At 39.2% G+C, this 21704-nt stretch overlaps 1 protein-coding gene across 4 annotated transcripts in view; it reads right to left on the reverse strand.

Annotated features, from left to right (window-relative positions):
* Positions 1 to 989: 989 nt before the first annotated feature.
* Positions 990 to 21704, reverse strand: part of BCL11B (BCL11 transcription factor B) — a 92189-nt gene continuing 71474 nt past the window's right edge. For all 4 annotated transcript variants that reach the window (XM_015865673.3, XM_015865671.3, XM_015865672.3 and 1 more), the window contains one exon: positions 990 to 5886. In XM_015865673.3, coding sequence (XP_015721159.2) covers positions 3875 to 5886 — 2012 coding nt within the window. In that variant the 3' untranslated portion in view covers positions 990 to 3874. The remainder of the gene's footprint in view (positions 5887 to 21704) is intronic.

Raw genomic sequence — 21704 nt, forward strand, 5'->3', positions numbered from 1 at the left:
AAGGGCGGTGAACACTTTCTCCTTCTCCCCTTCACTAGAGCATCAGTGCCTCTTCTGTCACCTGTCTTCCCTTTGACCCAACGGGGAGAGAGCGTGAGAGAGAGAGAGAAAGAACAGCAAAGAGACATCAAAAGGCACAGAATTTCATCCCAGTCCCTCAAACATTCAGAAATTTATGGAATGTACAATTTGGAGTGAACAGCAGCAAAGCAGCTAATAACATGGACTGGCAAGACCTGTACACAGAGTAGGTCCTGTTCTGACAGGGTAGAGAAGGGCTACGCCTGGACCAATTTTTCATCAACCCATTTACAACTGTACCGACAGCAGATCATTTTACCTGTGTCATAGTGGATGTGCCACACTTTTTGCTATTTAAAATGCCTTTCTTCCAGAGGGTGGTCGGGCAGGGAGCAGTGAGTGGGGTGGCCGGGAGAGGGAAGATGTGTCAGACATCTTCTAATTTTGGAAGGGGGGGGAAATCTCTCTCTCTCTCTTGAACCTGTGGGGAAGCTGCAGGATGTCACCTCAGACACCTTTACGGAAACTGAATTTCACTTCTCACAAATAGGTAATAACCATCCAGCCTGGTTCAACCGTACCTGGTAAAAAACCTTGATGCAAGGGGGCCAGGCAACTTTGAAGACATTTAGAGCCCTGTGGGAACAGCACTTTTTTGTAGGCCATTTCTGACAAAAAATATATATATATACAACTAAAATTATTTCTGAACAACGACGACAACAACAAAAAAAACCAAACCAAACCCAACATTAAAAAAAAAAAAAAACAAAAAAAAAAAAAGCACTTAATTATTCTGTTTTGTTTCTTTTACTCAAAGGTCGTCTAACAACCCCCTTTTTTTTGTTGTTTTTGTTTTTTCCTGTACAATAAGGACTTCACATACAAATTTTTTTTTTTATTTTTTTTTTACTATTTTTGAAATATTTTTATCCTGCCAAATTAAAAAAATATATTATGGCAGCCTGTTTGTTTGTTTTTATTTTTATTTCCAAATTCACTAACAAAAAGGTACATTAAATCCCTTTAAAAGGACAAGCGTACAGTTAAAAAATTACAAGCTTCAGTAAAAATACAGCAAGTGCCTACATCATATGAATCAACCAATATCAATATCCATTCCAGAAGGGGAAGGGAATGGGGATGGGGGGAAGAAAAAAAGAGAAAAATAGGTACAGGTCAGAAACGTGATTTTTTTTTTTCTTTTTTTCTGCAAAGCAATAACAATATTAAGCACTTTTTTCTACATACTTTTTCTACTTGGTGTAGCAATCACCTTGTAATCCCCGAATACGAGATTCTATACATTTTGGAAATAAAAATTCAACACCCAAGGCAGAAAAAAATTTACTAAAACTCAAGACTTTACAGTTACAGTGACAAGAACAAATTTATAGACCCACCATTTAAATTTTACTGCAACATTTTCAAGGAAAAAAGAAAAGGTGTTTTTTTTTTGTTTTTTTTTTGCTTTTTTTGTTATTTTTTGTTATTTTTTCTTTCTGGTTTTGTAAAATGCCCAGGCATTCTCCATTATTACAAATACTGGTCCACTTTTACAGTAATCAAGAAATTTTAATATATATAATATATACTAAAACCCCGTCACCAAAAGAAAACAATATACACATGGCCATTATGGCATTTTTTTTAATAACCTATTAAGCAAACTTTGAAAAAAAAAAAGATTGCTCAAACACACATACACACAATTTCTTTTTTACCCTTGTATGTATTCAATACTGTAAACGTATTTTAAGACAGAGTGCACTAAATTTAACTTTAAAAAAAAAAAAATTAGCCGTTGTTCCTGAATTGTTTTTTTTTCTCATTCAATGATAACAACTTGTAATTTGTGTCATTTGAGTTTTAATTCAGCAGTAAATCATTTCCATTCCATTTCCTAAGCAGCGTTGTCCTGAAAAAAAAAAAAAAGCTGAGAATAATTCAGCTAATGGATGTCCGAAGTTGTGCTGGGTATACATCTTCATTTGATTGGGTCTTATGGCATTTTCACGTCCACTATCTTCAACCAGTAATTTTTATTTTTATTTTTTTTTTAAGTAAATGTGGCTCTTTTTTTCTAAAGAACGTACTTTTCTTGTTTTACTTTTTTTCTTTTTTTTTAAAGTCTTTTCATTTCACAAAAACATTTTGCATTTGTCTCAAGAGACTCAAATAGGAAGATCAGTTTTCAAGGCACTCACGTCAAATTGAATGGCAGTAGAAAAACTGTCCAATAAATTATTTTTATTTATTTTTCTTTATAGTGCCAGTATTGTGAATGCCATGCTTAGCAACACTGACACTTAATCTCAGCTGTTCCCTTACAGTTTAACCCACCTTTGGGCCAAATAGAAGAATATGACATAATTTCTTGTTGAGAAGCCATTTTTGTCTTAACCACAAACAAAAGCTTTAAAGTGCGGGTCAACATAATTAAAATCTCTAACCATAATTGTCCACTGTTTGTTCACTGTTTGTTAATATTAGGCATAATGAGCTTTGAAAAAAAAAAAAAGGAAATTTGAAAGTAGAGCAGGTGCATTTTTCTGTTCTTTACTTTTTTTCTGTTTTGATGCTTTTCTCAAAATACAATTAACTTCTGTTCCTAATTAAGTCAATGGGAAAATTCTTAGTGACTTCAGTAGGAGCAGAATCTTGCCGAGACAAGTAGATGGACTAGAATTTTTTTTTCCTTCCTTATAGTAGCATAACACCATTGTACATCATATAAGATAGTTTTGATATTTCCATTCATAAACCAAAAGACTGTGAGTCAAGTCTTTTCATTGAGAAATTGCCACTTGCTCAATCCTCTACTAATTCTTTTAACTACAGCATATTTGGACTAGAGGAGAGGCACATACAGACGGCCTAGGCTCAGCTTTGTGTTTATGAGGTTTAAAATGAAAAATCTGGCTCCTCTGAGAATGCTACCATACACAAGATGTACTTCTATTGTCTCTGGGAAGAGTGGCAAGAGAGAGGGAAAGACCCCCAAAGTGACAATGTGGCACCATTCTGTTGCCATAGCTTTAATAGCAAGAAGAAACTATCCAATAATAATGCACAATTAAGAATGTTATTGTTTGTTTTGGTTTGTTTTGCTTTGTTTTTTGAATGTAGCTGCCTTTTGCACCTATGACTTTTTAGCTGACATGATTTTAAGGTTGAAATCCATCTAGAAAAGGCCTCTATCATTAGTGACATTGTCAGTGCTACATATTCCATCCAATTCCAAAAGAAAGTGCTAATTTTAAAGATTGTTATCCGCTGTACAATTTTGTTTTCCCTAATCTTCAGGGTTATTTAAATGAGGAATGGAAAAAGAAGGGGGAGGAGGGGCGAAAGAAAGAAAAATCTGTTAAAATGCTGGCTTCTTCACAAGAAATTACACATGCTTAGCTTAAATTTCAACAAAGCAGCGGCCCAAAAATTATAATTTAAAAAGATATGTTTCTCCCCTACAATGCAAGTAATCTCAGGCTACGACTGGGTAAAATTAAAAAGGGATACCCAACAAAATTTAAAAGAAATTTAAACAGAAAGAATAAAAAAAAGTACCTGCACATGCCAAAAAATTACAAAAACCCAATAAATACAGAAATTATTGCACAGTTAAAAGGCTCCACAATTTTTACTGCCTTAATCAACCCTTGGGTTTAATAGAACTTTGTAGACACAGGTTATATTTAAGTGCCAAAGTCTGGCACCTACCATAGTTATGCTAAGTAATGTTTACGGAGGCAAGTTAGGTAATCTTTTCTCAGTTGGCAATAGTTAAAACTGTACAAATAAAATGTTACCTAGACCCCTGAAATTTAACCTAGTGGGGGAGGGGAGGGGGGCCTTAGCTTCTTTCTGCCTGCTCAATTTTGACATCATTTGTCAGCAAATGTTCTCCATGCCACTTTTTCATGTGTTTCTCCAGGGTGCTGTAAACACTGAAGGGCATCTGGCAAATGTCGCAGCGGTAGACCTCCTTCCCTATCTGGCCATGCGTTTTCATGTGACGCGTCAGCTTACTGCTCTGGGCACATGCATAGTTGCAGAGCTCGCATTTGTAAGGCCGCTCTCCAGTGTGGCTCCGACGGTGCACCGTCAAATTGCTGCAGTTCTTAAAGACCTTGCCACAGTACTCACATGTATCGCTCCTGCGCCCTTCCTTCGAGCTGGGTCGCCCAGGGCCTGGACCGCTGATGTGGGGGGTGCTGCCTCCGGAGGCCGTGCCGCTGCGCCCTGAGAGCCCCCCATCCAGCATGTCCCCCGGCGGGGTGGAGAAACGCAGGCTCCCATTCTCCGACGAGTGCTCGGAAGAAGTGGCGAAGGGAGATTGTCGGGAGTCTGTGAATCCTAGAAACGGATCCTTCATGAAGTGCCTCGATGCTGCGTACCCTACCAGCCACTGGGAGTAAACGTTTTCAGAAGGTATTATTGTTGCTGGTGGCAAGTCCAAATCTTTCTCAACTTTTATTCGTTTAGATGAGTTGTTTAAGCTGGGGCTTGTGATAGGTGTTGGCTTCCGAGGGAACAAGTTTGGGAAGGGCTCACCTGGGCCAAAGTTTCTTCCATTGACAGTCCCCTCCTCAGTGCGGTCCAGCTCTCCTACCACCGAGTCTTCATCACCTGTGTCTCTCGGACAGAGATCTCGTGGACACAGGTCTCGTTGGTCAGAAGACCTTTTCATGAAGCTACTCCTCTTCTGTTTCTCAGCTAGCATGTCATTGTATTGCTGGATGGCACCGAGACTTACATTCTCAATCACTTTTCCCAGGACAAGGGATTTCTCATCTGGCAGTGATTTGGAACCGTTTTCTCGGTTACGACTCAGCTCTGAGTCCATACTGAAGCTTGACTCTGGCCTGCTCTCATTCTCCAGTTCCTCTTCCTCCTCCTCCTCCTCTTCCTCTTCTTCATTGTCATGGCCCAGAGAGGGATCACTTTCATTCCTGAAGTCTGTCTCACTGGATTTCAGTCCCTCTCCAGTGAGCTCACTCGTGCCTGGCTCAGGAGAACTTGTGGTCGACAGTCCATCGTCTGACCTGCCTGTCATGGAGCCAGCTTTATGCATATGCGTTTTCATGTGACGCTTTAGCTTGCTGGCTTGGGAGCAAGCATGGTCACATAGCTGACATTTGTAGGGCTTTTCTCCTGTGTGACTACGCCGGTGGACAATAAGGTTGCTCTGGAACTTGAAGGTTTTCCCACAGAATTCACAGGACTTACTCTTGGCCTGAGGCTGGGGAGGCGTAGTGCTGCTTGGGGGCATGGGGGGCAGTGGTGGGGTGCTCAAAAAAGGTGATTTAGGACTTGGCTGGAAAGGATTCAACAGGCGATGCATAGGGTTGGTGCGACTGGGCGAGACTGGCGGAGGGGTGGAACTGTTTCCTGCCAGCTCTCGAAGCCTTCTGGAGAAATCCATCGCAGGGGACTCAATTGCCATGGGGTTTAAACGCATAACTCTGTCAAAGGCACTGGGATGCTGGGCAACTAACCCCATTTCTTCGGCACTAAGGCGATGTGGATCCAGATGATGACGAGGTGGTGGGCTGAATAGAGGAGGCGTGTTTGGGAGCCGACCCTCACCAAAGCCAGGATGTTCACGCAAGATGGGTCCTGTCATCCGCAGAAGATTGAAAGGGTTGTTGTCTCCAAGGAAATTCATCAGCGGGGACTGTGCAACAGTCTCTGGTCCCAGAGGAGGTGGGATGGTGATGCGTGGAGTAAGGGAACTGTTGGAAGGGCTTGTTTCCAGGTAGATGCGGAATCCATGTGTGTTCTGGGCATGCTGAAGCAAGAACCAAGCGCTATTAAAAGGCTGCTTGCATGTTGTGCAAATATAGCTTGAAGGCTCATCTTTACCTATAAAAGAAAAACAGAAAGAACACTCAAAAAATAATACAGTGGAGAACATTCAAATACAGTTGGCATGTGCTTTATTTTGCTAACATATTTCCTCCTTGGCATTTCTGAAAGAAGGACTTAATTGCAATGTATTGACTGATATAAATTGTTGAACAGCACATTTACTCACCACATTTATTCAGTTAACATGTATGACAAATATCACACTTACACATTGGTGCTATATACGTTTATACCCTCCAACTTGCAAATAAAACCTTTTATGATGTATGAGGATCCAAATCCTTTCATGTGTTCATTCCACCAAAATAAATAAATAAACAGATAGATAGATAGATAGATAGATAGATAGATAGATAGATAGATAGATAAATTTTTAAAAAAGGAATTTGTTTCAAGGGATTTATGACTATGTATGAAAATCAAAGAAAATGTAGTATGGTAGGTTTTATGGGGCACCTGCAGGAGCTTCAGTATCATTTCCACTCTTTCGTTTTGTATTTTATATACTCGGTGCAGCAGTCCACTGAGATCCTGCTGAATTTAATATATACATGTTTCAGTTATGCCAAGGCTTCCATTTTTAAAATAGTATGTAGGTATTAGCAGCTCAAGCCCTATTTGAGTCAACAGGAGCTTGGAAAACGTATCCTTGCAGAAACCACTTCGACATTCTCTTTGCCAAAACACCAAGAAGCCACTCAAATGAAACATCCAGTAATCAAAGCTGACAGCAGAGCTGCAATTAACAGTAACAAATGTCGGGCCGTGCTTGAACTGGGTCCCAAGAATTTCTGAGCCTAAGCCTGCTCTCCAATGCAGAAATGCTCACCGGGGCCAAAAACATTGTTCTGTTTGCCTTTCTAGGCTCTTTGAACGTCTGCACAAAGGTGGAAAGCATTCCTTTAACCTTGATTCAGCTTTACATAAAGGACAGGTGTGGACAAGTCTGTGCTACAGTCATAATTTTGCTAGCTAGAAAATTCCAGTCCTGGGCACAATATAAATTATATGCTATCTTCAAAATGCACTTCCTCTCCCCCAACCCTTTTTGCACGTGTCTTCAACATTCCAGTAACTTTATAAGTACATGTGTACTTGAAAACCGTGATCTGGTGTTTGTTGTTTTTAAAATGAGAATGGGGTTTCTTAATGAACAACTCTCCACTTTGAAAAATCTATGATTAATTTCTTGTTAGGTGGCTTATGTGTTTGCTTGCTTGTTTACAAATTTTACCCCTCCTGCACCCAAAGGCACTGAACTTCCTGTAAGTTCTGAACCCAAACCCAGCTGCCCTCAGTACCTGCTTAGTGCCCCAAGCACCCCAGCCTCCCCACTGCAGTGTGGGTCTGAAGCTGGCATCCCATTGCAGTATCACAAAGTTTGAGCTTTAAAATAGAAGAGTTTATAAGGTGAGCAGAAGCGTATCACCAAAACTACCTTTGTAAAGAGAAATGACTCATAGCAGCCAAGAAAAAAAATTACAACTGGGGCACACAAGGAAAGGAAGGATTGCTGCTGGCTGAATTCCCCTCTTCTGGCTGTTGCAGGAACGTCTGCTGCTAACAAAACCGACAAAACCCTAGACAAGGAGGCTAGAGGATTATCTGCCTACCTATCAGCCTGTCAGTCTATCTAATCTTATCACCCAGTGAACATCCATAAAAGCGTAAAGGAACGAGCATCTATCAGACTGGGACTTCCATACAAAGGTTTGTGATAAATGTAGTGCAGTTCCTCCCGCTTCTATTGATTTTGCAAGGCTGTTGCTGCGGATAGCACTTTCAGACCCCAATTTCGGAGAATCTAGCTGTCCACAGCCAAGAAAACTCTACCCAGCGCAGTGAGCATTTCTGACTGACACAGCCCCACACCCCAGCCCTTTACACTGCGCTGCACAGGATGTACTCCGACACTCTGATTAATCTCTTGCAACTACTGTTGGAGAAGAAACAAGTTTGGGAGCAGTACTGTGCTTGGGAGAAAAAAAAAAAGAAAAAAAACAACAAAAAACGTGCCTGTAACTGCTATTGACATTAATGAAAGCCACGTACAAACACTGAAAGGAACTGATACATTATCCCTTAAAATCTACTCAGCACTCAGGCAGTTAGGGAGTTTTATGTCAGCTCTGCAGCCAAAGCAACAGTAAATGCTCCCATTATTACTTCAAATATTTAAATTTCTGTTTCTTACAGAAATATGATGAAAATGTCTAGACGTTTAACTTTTCTTGCACGGCAACATGTGTAGTATAAAAAGTGACAGAAATCACTGAAGCAGACTAAAGTATATAACATACTCTGTCAAAAGCTTTTTTTAACAATATGTTTTACCTCAGCTCACCCTAGAATAGATTTTAATAAAACCCTTTCTGAAGTGTGATCTAATAGCAAATGAAGTGCAGCATCTTACAAGGTCATATATCTTCAAATTAAAGAGTGCTCTGCACCCTTCACCTTCATTTTATCCACTCTAATTAATCGATTTATTACCCACAGCTGTTTGATTCTTTCATTTTTAAAGTCACAGCATGCATTCTCTTTCGCTGGTTTCTTTTTCTTCCTTTCAAAAAATAAAGTGTGTGTGTGTGTGCATGCATTCTCCCTGCTTAGTTGAAGAGCTGACAGGAGGAAGAAAGCAGCTGTGCATTAGATGACAGCAACAGCAACACGTTTACTTCAGCAAAGGCACATACGTAAGTAGAAGAATTCCTGAGCAAGCTGAGGATCAAGGCCAATCTAAAACTGAAATGGCTGATTAAAAAAATTACCCTCAAAATGGCAGCCGGCTGGATGCATGCTACTATGCGTTACGTGGAACTGAGATGTTTCATTTTGTTCTCCGAAACTTCACCTCCATGAAATCCAAAAAAGAAAAGAAAACTCTTTCACTTTTCTTTCATACAGAGCAAATTAGTGCTATTAGTGATGTAAGATTTACAAGCCAGAAGCCATAAAACAGTCTTCTCTTCCTTTCTTGTTTTGTTTAGATTTCATGTTCCTAAACATTTATCTTGAGGAGACCACTACTCAATGGCAAAATTGACTGTAGGCAACCTGTCTACCAACCTCTAACTGTTCCATGAGTGTTTGCATGTGTGTGTGTGTATGCATATACAAGCACACACACACACACACACATATATATATAATATAAATTTTTGCAACCCTCAAAGACTCTCCCTAGACTCTTTTTAAAAAAACAATAAAAATAAAATAAAATGTTCATTTCCATATTATCACTTCATGGTTATCTTGCCTAGAAGTTGCCCTGAGCAGTGTAGATGCTCACTTTTAAGAACAGAACAATGTCAGAAAGTCTTTGAAGATCCACTCTGAACATTTTTATATTCAAAAATTCACTAAATATTTTAAACATGCCCAGAAACAGCCACGTATTGTTCAAGAATGATCCTTATATTTAATAATGCAGTGCACCTACACTATAAAACTCTTTGTTATAAGGCTACTTTTGATATATGGCTATCTTAATCCCTAGCCACCTGCACTGAAGTCTGTCTAAATACCGCCGTTATGACAACTAGCTATATAGGCTTTGCCATGTGCAGTCTTTATCACTTTAGTATGTGCTTGACTTTAAGCATGTGAGTAATCAACATCAGGGAAACTTAAGCATAGGCTGAAGTGCTCTGTTGGATGGTGATGAAATTATTCATGTGCTTAGAGTTAAACACAAGCCAAGACTTCATTAATACTGTTCAATGAATTGCACATGGGTTCTGTAAAAAGGCCTGATTTTAAGGACCAAGGGATCAAGTATAATTTTTTACCTTTATACTGGTTGGCTTCAAGACTGCACTAAATACAAACAAATGCTACCACTGGGGTTGAGACACCTCATAGTCTGTAGGGCTGAATCCTACTGAGATGCCAGCATATGGGTTCAGAAATCTTGTTTTTAGTGCTAGAAAGGACTACAAAATTAAAGAATGAGAAGACTGGGTAAACCTTAAGGGTTACTCTGGTCAAATTCCTAGCCCAAGAGCAGTCCATATCTTTGCATCTGTTTCTGTGCATGGTTTCTGTGCACCACTTCAAAGGCCACCCTCATGGAGAGTCTGCAACCTTTTAAAGTCTATCTTATTCCTCCTCTTCTTTAAAATCATGAAGTCTGCTCAAATGCCTAACCTAAATCTCGCTTCCTTCACTTGAAGATCATAATATTGTGTCCTACCTATGTGGTCATCAAAAACACAGGAAATGATTTAGTTTGCACCTCACAGGCCATTTGGATATTATGCAGGCAGGTAATTTGCAGTTGAACAAGATCAGGCCTTTTAGCATGTGTTTCCACCAGCTTGATTTGAAAATGCCAGCTGAGAAAAATCTATTGTGTATCTGGCTAGTCTGTAGCAATGGTTGACTATCCTCAGTGTTTAAAATATGGTCCTCTTTTCAATTGAAATTTCTGGGTTCAACTGGAAGATATTAGGTCTTATCTGGTAGATCTCCCCAGCAACTACCTAAGTAGATGATTACAAACAATGAATGTATTGAACACTCATCTCTTCTGAGTATCATGTCAAAAGATGGTCTTTTCCAAAATATTAAAATGTGTTTCCTCTATTACTGCATGACAGATTATGTTCCGTTCAAAATGTGAAAGTAATAATGAGCTTTTTCTTTCTTTTTCATGAACAGCACAAAACAAATTTAAATTTGTATTCTTCCTAACAAATTCTGCCCTCAAAGAGGGCACTGAGAGCACACAGGTAGGTTTGCTCAACCTAGAAAATCAGCCTGAGTCTGTGGATGTTCATCGCACTGTACTGGGTAGCCTGAATTCCCTGGCTTATCTGTCCTCTACATTCTAACTTGCATCACTCAGTGAGACATGAATCTTCCTTGCCCAGTTGGTACATGACTTCCTCAGCTGAATGCTGAGTGCCTTTGCCCTGGAGATAAATTTCCCTCAAAATATCCTCAGTTATTCTGGATACCATCAAGCAATAATCGGTGTAAGATAACAACTGTTGAGAATTCATTATTTTCTGCTGGGCTACAGTGACATCCAGTGCCTTACAAAGTCTCCCCTCAGCATTTCTAAATAATTGCATTAGCTGTAACAGAGAATGAACTCCCCTCTGCTTTTAATCACCCATCAATAGCCCCCGCTAGGACTGCTGAGAGTACCGAGTCAGGTCCACATAACTACTGCCATTCTTTTCCTCTAGCAATACTTTCTAGATAATGTTTCTGGTTTCCTTTACGAAGTTACAACAGTAGCAATAAAAATGGTAAGGAATTTTAATACTGCTTTACAGCACCTTTAGAAGTTCAGGAAAAGTAGAAACTTGGAAGCTTTAAAGAAAGGACACCTTTTATTGGAGCACTCAGGAACAGACGTGTATCAGGCTCCTACAGTCTTTTTACCAAAGTTACTTTCTTCTCCACCACTTGGTTTTTAATGAGCATTTAAATAATTACTCCTTGTTATTATGACAGTTACTCTAATAATACCAATAAAGGTAGCATAGATGCTCCATAAAAAACACACCTTTAATTGAATTATTATTAAATTAAAATGTCGTAATTGGGAACACTGGTTTAACAAGTCTCCTTATAAGACCGACTGACATTAAAGAGAAGTGCATTAAATACTGAAAAGATTTAGTGTTTCATAGTGAAGAAAATTTATGGTTCTGTGTGGTTTGACAGGTCACCTAGAGAAGGGCCAAATACTTTCCATGTGTCTGTAGTGTGGACTGTACTGATTCATAAATGATGCAAAATTGGGTGTGCAAAGATACTATGATTGAGTGCAACTATTGATGAACACTCCCAGTTTTGAGAGTTTTGCCCTTCCTGCACTCTCTGGAGTGTTAGAAATTGCTGCTACCTCCATTTCACAGAATGACTAGAAGTCTTCCCAAGAGACTGAGGTGTTAAACAGAGTCCATGCCTCAATGGGGACCACCACTGCCAGTTCTATGGCAATCATTAGTTTTAAACATCAAATACAAAGGAACCATTTCATTTTATACTTCATTTTCATTCTGTTTTGATGGCAGTACAAGCTGAAGATGTAAAACAAGTGCAGCTCCTCTGTTCATCCCCAGAGATAAGACAGTGCACACATCTCTACATTGCCTTCTCTAAAAAAGGGCTCGAGAGCATCTTGCAGCACTTCCTGGTGAGGGTGACGGGGACTATCACCAACGGTGCATAAAGTAAGCATCAACTGGTGGCAGAAGTTGGTGTTTTATAACTTAGCAAGACGCCTGAGGTCTCACAACCTAAGCACCTTCAATTCTCCACTCAGATAAGCAGCCACATTCTCTTGTAAAGCTCAGCCGACCTGAAGTGCATCTCAGTCAAGGAGAGGATAGGAATGTTGCAGATGCAAGAGCCTGAGCTGAGGGGCCATAGAGCCTGTCATCATCTGGAAATGAGGAATCTCAAGGTGAAAGGCAAGAATGTGACAGGGACACAAAAATGAAATATTTTTAAGAGGTGGATGGAGAAATAAATGTCTGAAGGAGGAGAAGTAATTGAGAAGTATTACTTCTCAGTAACAGAATCCTGTCTCATTCTATACTTGGCCCTGTTTTCTTGCCTTGACTTTAATAGCCTATCTCTTCCAGTGCCATCTTCAAAGAGAGAGAAAAAAAAAAGCATGACTTCTTGCAGTGCTCTTCTCCCACACACTACCTATGTGCTTCACAGCTTTCCCCATCCTGTTTCTTCCTTGACTGCTAGGACTGCGAGTTCTCCACAGAGATTATGCAAGAAGCTTTATGCCAAGAGCACCTACAAACCTCACAAGACCCTCTTATTCCCGGCACTAATTCTAATTAGCAATGTGAATATTCTTGTGAGCATTTTCCACCTGTTGAAAAAGATCTACAATGTCACTGGTTGATACCCATATGGGAATATACTAATATTGCATTAATATTAGTAATATACTTGTGTAACTAATTATTTCTATGCTAAGAAGGCCAACTGCCACGTTCTTTGCTGGATTAAATATTGCCCCGGTTTGGAGAGCCTTTTTTGTTTTCTGAAACCATTAGTGGTGAGGGCAGTACTGACCATATTTAGGCAGAACAGCAAATTTTCTATTTATCATTCTTGTAATAACAAATATCTTTTCATCAAATGCTTTATTTTATCATGGAAAACCCAGAAGATTAATTGCCAATTGAATTGTTGAGAAGTTACACTGCTGTGCTGTTTATCTACAACCAGTCCTCTCACAATTCCGAGAACAAAGAGTGTGAATCCTTGAAAGACTGAGATATCAACCTGACGCCTTAATACTGTACTCTTATACAAACTCTGATTTGAATTATCCTGCTGTGAATTCAAAGCTCTGATGACCACCACTGCAGACATGTAAGTTTTTCCCTCATAAGTTATACCAAGTCATCACAAACAGGCATCTTATCTAGGCTTATATGAATATACTAGCCTGTGATTAAGTCTTCATTTAACTTTCCCCAAAAGCATCTTACATGTCCTCTCCAGCATCTATACTTACGAAAAGGGAGGATACTGCAGGCTACAGCCATGCATAAGACAAACAGATGCTTCCTGCTTCTTAATGGACACAGTCGACCTTTGGCTGAAGATGTAGCTTGTGTTCAATAGCCCATTTTGTATGAGACTTACTCATACTCCAGAACCATACTGCCAGAGTCACATAAGTGAGCCAAATGTGCAGCTCAGTTTAATGTCTAGTGCATTACAAAATGGCACTATTATATTTTTAGGTATAAAATGTCAATAGTCATTTTGGGCAACTTCCTTTTGGATGTCCAATTTCTCATTCCTTAAAAGATCTCGTGGCTTACTGGAAGTTCAGTCTACAGACACATAAGAAGTGCTTTTATTTAGTGCAGAAAAAGAAAGAGAACTGTATAGCAAAAAACTGAAACTCTCAGCACAGGGATTTTGGCCCAGAAGGGCTATTAAAATGGAAGATAAACATTTTTGTCATCTCAGAACAACTTCTTCTAATTGGTGTTAAATTCTGAACTACAAGGGCAATTTATAAGACGGAGAAAGAGAGAAGTGTGGAAAGTAAGGAGCAAACAGGAAAATCAATATCAAAAGATCAATAGTGAATGAGTTAACTTTTAAATAGTCCTTTGTGATACAGCTGTTTCAATTGACTCCACCTTTAGCATCTAAACAGCTTTGTGTCTTTTAGTTAGTTCCTTTGAACCTCAGACATTAGCTAGTTGATTGTGAGGATGCTTTACAAAACTACTGCATAAAATAGTGAAAACGATCAGTGAAAATGGGGAACATAATACAGAGGGGAAAATGCACCCACTGTACAGATGAAAAGACCATGGGAATACTCCTGGCTGGTGGGTTTATATATAGGATCCCATTTACAGCATTCATGAAAAACCCTTGTACTGCTCAAGGACACTTTTAGGCCTTTTCTTTGCATAAGGTATTCAAATGTATTTGAAATAATGTCAGTCTTTTCTACAACATATGAAATATGCCAGCAGCTTGCCTTTAAATCGGTTTCCTGTAAGTAGTTTTGTTTGAAAACTGGCAAGTGCAGGGATTTCTTTCTTTTTTTTTTTTTCTTTTTTTACTCTTTTTTTTTTTTTTTCCAACAGACTTTTCTAAGGTGCCATTTTCTCATCTTACAAGCAGGATTTCTGAGTAATCTGAATAAGGGCTCAAAGGAGGATACATAAAGGAAATTGTCCATGTCATATAATGGAAAATAAAGAGTAAATTAGGAAACAATAAAAAAAGCCATAGGGTGAAAGCAAATTTTCCTGGGTTTTTGTTTGTTTGTTTGTTTGTTTTCTTTCCCCAGGAGTACTTCAGTCTCTTTTACTACAACTATTTCTTAAGGGTATTAGGTGTCTATTCATAGTTAGTAAATGAAATAGCATTTTTGTTTTAATTCATTGCTTCTTTAACAAATGCTAACTCCCATCTCTGCTTCTTTAAATCCACAAAATCTCCACGTTCAATCCTAAGAAGTATTATAAAGGCTGTAAATCTTGTTTTAATGGAATGTACATTTAGCTATGAGGAGATAATTGACGTTATGGAGGGCCTAGATGCTGAATTATATAGGTTATCTAATACAAAGGGGACTCATTACTGAAGCACTACAAACAAGTAGTAATATATGTATATTGTTCTGAGTGGCGTTATAGCAAAAGTGTTCGGGTCTGCAGGGATTTATAAAACACAAGAAAACAGCAGACATGCACTTGTAAATTTGTCTCATTTGTCTCTGAAGTTAAAGGTTATTCCCTTGATCTGAATTTGTAATAAAAACATGCTAGACTAAGGTTTGTAGAGAATGTTTGAATATGTAAATTGTGTATAATGATAGGCAATTATAGGGTAAAAACTGGACCTTATGAATGTTACAGAATTGCATGAAGCATCAAAGTATTTTCCTTCAGATGAAATATTTATCTTTTATGCATGTTATAAGCACTTTTTCAAAGGTATTCAGCAACCTATTTGAGCAGAGAGTTGACAAAAATCAAACCATTACAACCGAGTAAGACTGTGGGCTTATGCGCAGGAGAAGCCACAGCTTTTTACAAAATATACATAATAAATCTCTTGAACTAATGGTTCCGGAGATGGATCCTCAAGGACAAGTTCCACTGATTTTCACTTCCTTAGATGAAAGCTGGTCAAATGTTTCTGGATTTTTTTAATTATTATTATTGTTATTATTATTATTTAAAGAAGATGTGGGGGTGGAAGCGTGGGGACAGAGAATAACAAGGTAAGAATGTGCATTTGCCTGGACTAATGCAATGAAACCCCATTTCCCCGTCCGTTTGTTGGCTGCTGTTTTCAGGGAATGAAGGAAGGGGTGGGGGGGGGGGGGGGGGGGGAAAGAAGAAAGAAAGAAAGATTTAAAAAAAAAAAAAAAAAAAAGGATGCTGCATCAAGATAGGCAGGAGTACAGCCGGGAGATGATACTGTAGTTTATGCTACTGAAGATAAGGTTTTCTCCTTCTCTGAGCACGACAGTCTGTTCAGGTTAACCAACTGCAGTGTTAGAATAACTCCAGCCGACTTGTCACAGAGTACAAAAGTCATCAGCAACTGAATGTTCTTTTCTGCACCGCAATTAAGACGAATCAATACGACGTGCCACAAATGGTATTTTACTCTCAATAAGAACTCGGGCTGAGTTTATTCAGAATATTTTAGCGCTTCCCCAGGGGATTTTGGTCCGACGCAGATGGCAAATAAAGTACTCAGCCTAGGGCTAGAGCACATTATGCTAATTCTAATGTCAGATGTACTTTAATATACAGCTCTATTTAATCACCCCATTATTTCACATTTCCATATGAAAAACCTGCGGCACTTCTGCAGAGCTTTCACTCTGCGACAATGCCAGCTTCCTTCAACTAGCTCGCTGCGGAACAGAAAGGGAGACTGGTCATTCTCGCCAGTCAAAATGTTACAGTTTCAAAGTTTCAGTATTCCTGAATTTAAAGTGGGTCTTCCAGCGCAATTAGCAAATCGCTCTGCTAGAATGCTGATACTTACAAAATGCTAAGGAGGTGTGATTTAAAAAACTAAAATCGCAGCCTTCCCTCCGCACCTTATCCACTTGTGCACACAGACATACATAACACACACATCTCAAATCTGCTCGAAGAGTAGGGATAATAAAAATAATGACAATATTTTTCCCGTGCAATTCAACCAATATTCTCAGCATTTGTCACCAAAATACTGCTATTCCTGGCTGGACAGTTTTCCTTACTTAGAAGAGCAGACATGGCTGGCACAGCTGCCAACCTACAGATGTCTCGGAATAAAACCTTCCTTGTGTATCAATAATTTTTGCCTGTAACAAACTACACCTCTAATTAGATTTAGAAGCCATACACCTTCAGTGTGGGCCACTTTCCAAATTATGTGCAAATTCACCTTTTTTGTCATATCTCTTGTGACCACAGAATTTGAGTGATGGATTTGAAAATAAAATGACTTCAAACTGGACTGAAAGAAATGAAGGAAAAACCTTTCCTATAGTGCTGTTTTGGGGTTGGTTTTGTTGTTGTTTTCAAGCCATCAAGGCACTACATGAGCAGGCAGGGAGAGCAGAAGCAATCTTTGGAGCACCTCTTCTGCATCCCAGCTTTCCCTTCCTAACAGTGCTGTGGAGGACCCTTATTAAAGTGCTTGTATAGAACCACAAGTGACATGAGTTGCACAGTCTCAACAAAACCTTCCTCCAGTTTGGCATAACTGGGTCTCCATGATAACCAGCACTGTACATCATGGGAAGCCAGGTCAAGGCTGGATTATGCCAAAATGCTGTTTGATGAATGTACGAAGCTTAAGTCAATCAGCCTTCTAATCATTGCAGCAACCTACGACATATTACATGCACACACACACAAAAGTCTATTTAGAAAAAGACCTACTTTTTCCTCCCTCAACTACCCAATCTGAATCCTTTAAAAATTGTTCAGCAAAGCATGCAGTAGCCAGCACCTGGGGCCAGACCTCACCTGGTTTCACTGCTACACATCAACATTTAAAGATACAGAACTGTTCTGCTGTGCCTTGACATGGCATATGTCACAACTGCCATGTCCTAATTTGATTACAGTGGATGACATCCTCCACACTCAAGGCAGAAATGATTATATCTTAAATAATAATAATGTAGATAATATATATGTTTTATAAACATACGTAGATATATATGCACATATACCAATATGTCTATGACATAAATGTAGGTAATAGGTGATACATGATAGAAGATAAATATAGATACAGATAGATAGTGATTTGCTCTGTGTAAGAATGGCTATGAATATTGCACTGTGCCTGAAGGAAAGAGATCGGCTGAGTACAGGACACAGGTGCATCCTTCTCCAGCTATTCCAACTAGACTTTCACATGTGCAGCTTGATCCTGAGGGAAGCAGATACAACAGTTTTACCCCAAGGGGTGAAACTATTGCTTCAATAGGAAATACAGCACAAGTTAATTTAGTAAATTAGGGCAGCTTAAAGGTTTGTTAAATAGCAGATTTCTCATCCTGAATATGAGCAGTTAAATTCCAAAGAGGAAAAGGAACCTAATGTTTCACATCCTAACACAAAGCCCACTAAAGTCAGTGTGAATCTTTCCACTAACTTCAATGGGCTCCACATGGGGGTCTTCTTCCTCATTGGGATTTGTTAGTCTCAAGACACCATCTTCAATGTAGGGATAAATCTGGTTTGTGGTGGTGGAGTTAAAAGAAGAGAACTGATTCCACAGCAGCTGTAAGCCTAAAGAACGCAGATGTAAATATATTAGAGGAATAAATGGAGATACAGCTAGTAAAGTATCTTTTTGTACCTCTAGTTTAAACAAACAAACAAAAAAAGTTGAAATATGAGAAATATATAAACTGAAATTAATCCTTGACAACTTGGCTGCTTTTTCTTATGCTGATACTAAGCTTTTTTTTTTTTTTTTAATCGAATTTGAAAAAAAAAAATAATAATAATAATAATTCTCTGCAGATCTATCCTATTTCTGTACTTCAGCTTAGATAAAGTAACTGCATTTTTAAGCTGTGTTATTAAGAATTCTTTGTAAAAACATTCTTTGCAGAACATCTATTTAATATCATATTTATTCCTGAATATAAACAAATTTGTGAAATCCCATTCAATTATGGGATTTTTTTTGGATGCCAGAATGTCTGCACACACATCTTACACTAAAGGGCTCCAACAGAACTCAGAGTCCCATAAAGAAAAACCCAGACAGGGTGAACAAAGGAGAAAAATCTGTAGAAGCTTTTAAAGTCTGAATATTAAGGGAGGGTAGTGATGTCAGGAGGGAGGAGGGGGCACTACTGGAGAAAGAAAAGTAGTATGAAATAATACTTCATATGAAGAATAAAAGTCATCCCTTACATAGAAGGCATCTTGGGGATTGCTCTAGATGAAGCGGTTAAAATGCAGTCTACGACTATGAAGTTACAGAAATTGAATATACGATCGTACTTCCTGAAACATACAGATAAAAATACAATTTTTGCTCCTTAAATAGGTGGTGGTTTATGCCACTGTAACATTGTGGAAAATAATGCCAACACTGGCATAAAAGAAGATGCTAAAAACTTCATGTTTTATTTCCAAACAATTCAGATTGATCACCTATGAGAAGCGTAATTAAACAATGCTAAGCATCCCAACCCCTCTGAGAATGCACTGCCTAAAAAATATTTTTAGAACAATCACTGTAGTAATTCTTCTTAGTTGTAGAAACACTCCAAATCAGAAAGTCAATTTTTCCTCTATTTGCAGAAGTGTGCTGGTTTTCACTGGAAAGGCGCCTGTGTTTTGTTTGGCTGCTGTTCATATACTGCCTTGGCAGGATTTCCTTGGATTGCTTACAGTGAACATTGCTCTTGCATACAGTAGCACTCCCATTTTAACCGTCCCAGCCACACGTTTTCTAATAACACGCGGAGAGCTGCAAAATCCCTGTAAGCACAGCTCTTTAAAGCAGCAACAGAAGGGAGTGGGGGCGGAGGGCTGGAGGGGAGAGGCTCTGCCCGTTCGAAATGCAGCGCTGCAAACAGAGGACAGTCCTTTTTAAAACAACCAATGTGAATTGTGTTTAAGGAGCAGCTTTCCAGGAAAAGAAAAAAAAAGAAAAACGTCTTTGAGAAGTGGGCCTGATTCAGCTGATTCACCGAATCTGAGCTGCGCTGGCTGGCCTTCGTGCCGCACTGACTTGGGTCCTCACTGATGTTTATATTCCTTCTTTTTTAATAATTTCTCTCCCCTTCTGAAGGGGAGAGAACTTACTAATGCCGCATCTTGGAGCCCCCAGACCTAAGCGTCTTCCTGACAGCCAAATTTTGCATCCCACTGGGAGCGGTGTGGGAACCAAAGGGTAGGCGAGGCAGGGCATCTACATGGCCAAAGCAGTCCGGAGGAACAAACGGAGCATTTTTACCTATGGCTAGTGGAGAGAAAGCCGGTAACAAGCCCGTCATTCAGTTCCGTGCCCTTTACAAATAGGGCTGACTTGTTCGGGGCCAGCTGCGGCGTTGCCCCCCCCACACCATCCCGATCGCCGCACTCGCAGCCCTGCTCCGATTTGCATCTCCATGCATCTCATTTCTCATTAAGTGAGATGATTAATTTGGACGAGGGAAGTTGCCATTAAAAAAAAAAAAAAGAAAAGAAAAAAAAAGGGAAAAGAAAAAAAAAGAAGAAAAAAAAAAGAAAAGAAAGAGGAAAAAAAAAAAGAAAAAAGAAAAAGAAATTTCCACTGGCATTATTTGCACCTTTCAAAACTCGCCGACCCCCCGCTCCCAGCCCCCGCTTCGCACCTCTCTTTCCTCCATCCCCTTCTCCCCCTCGCTGCCCTCCCACTCTCCCTCTTTCTCCCCGTTGTTTACAAAGGTTTCATTATGTTTTCAACTAATCAGAAAGACCTACTAATACACAATTAACATGTGACTAAAAAAAAAAAAAAAAAGCTTCCAGAAGAAGGAAAAGTAATTAAGTAGAGAATGCTTTTCAGTAAGTGCTCGCTTTAACCCATCGTCAGAGAACAGACTCTAGGTTAGTCCACAATGGATGGAACAGATGCCAAGGGCGAAATGTTAAAAGCAAATAAAAAAGGACATTATTTTCTTTGGGAATAATAACTATCAATGCCACAAAAACGAACATCAAACTGCAGTTGTTTTTATCTGACCTCCTCCTCTTTTCTCTACTTTTCCAAAGTGCTTTTTCTGCACATTTCATTAGAATAAATAGACAAATCAAGGTATCATTAATAGCATCTTTGCTTCCAAAGTGACAGGAAGCCAAATAATCAGGATTGCCATCAAAATGATGCAACAGTGGGTTAAAATGATTTTAGGCCTAATCATACACTTAAGCTAAGCTCATAGAAAAGTCAGGAATCTTGCCCAAGCAATGGCGAGGGGCATCAAACCCTCTGCAAATGGTGCTGGGTTATCACAACATATAAACACTCTGAGAGCGAGATTTATGTGTTGTAGTGCTTCAGCATCTTGGTTATTAAATTTACATCTACCTTCTGACACAGTCCTCAGTGTGAGAGCTGCCACACAGATTGGAATTCTGAGGATGCTTGCGTATATAGAATCTATGCCATATATAGTAGGTTGCTCCAAAAGTAATGATTCCTGTTTATCACCATGGAAAGTGTAACAGATGCAAAGACTACAATAACACTATGCAATAAAGAAAATTCTCAGCTACAAAACACTATTTTTCAACACTGTGCATTTTCACCAGCTACGAACAAGAGCCTGCATGCTGTACTCCTTAAAATCTGCAATAGTGGAGGTTGACCCACTGTCAACATCACCACTGCTGAAACACATCACCTCCCCTCACTTTGTTCATATGCACTTCTTGGTCTCCATAAACATTAAGCGGAAGTCTGTGAATGCCTGTAGGTGCCATTTTTTCTGCATGTAGGAATTCAGTGATGCACCTTTTCTTCATATGCAGTTCCATGTCAGATGCCATTCTATCAGAATGCCCCTATGCCGCCATCCATCACACAGCAACAAAATGAAATAGAATATTGGTGGGAAGGTTCAGCCTCAAGTACTGCACCACCGCCAACTGCATTTGACGTTGTAGGCCAACTTGATAACATAGGAGACATAACTTTTGGAGCAGTACACATATGTACACATATATACGCGTGTGTGTATAAACGCACATGTATACAGAGAGAGTGTAAACCAAAATGTTATCTAAATAGATACTTTTTTTTTAATCCAATTATTGTCAAAGTACATCCAAGTGCTCCCTGGG

The sequence above is a fragment of the Coturnix japonica genome, chromosome 5 (assembly GCF_054131305.1).
Source record: "Coturnix japonica strain WE chromosome 5, WE-NBRP24, whole genome shotgun sequence".
Lineage (NCBI taxonomy): Eukaryota > Metazoa > Chordata > Aves > Galliformes > Phasianidae > Coturnix > Coturnix japonica.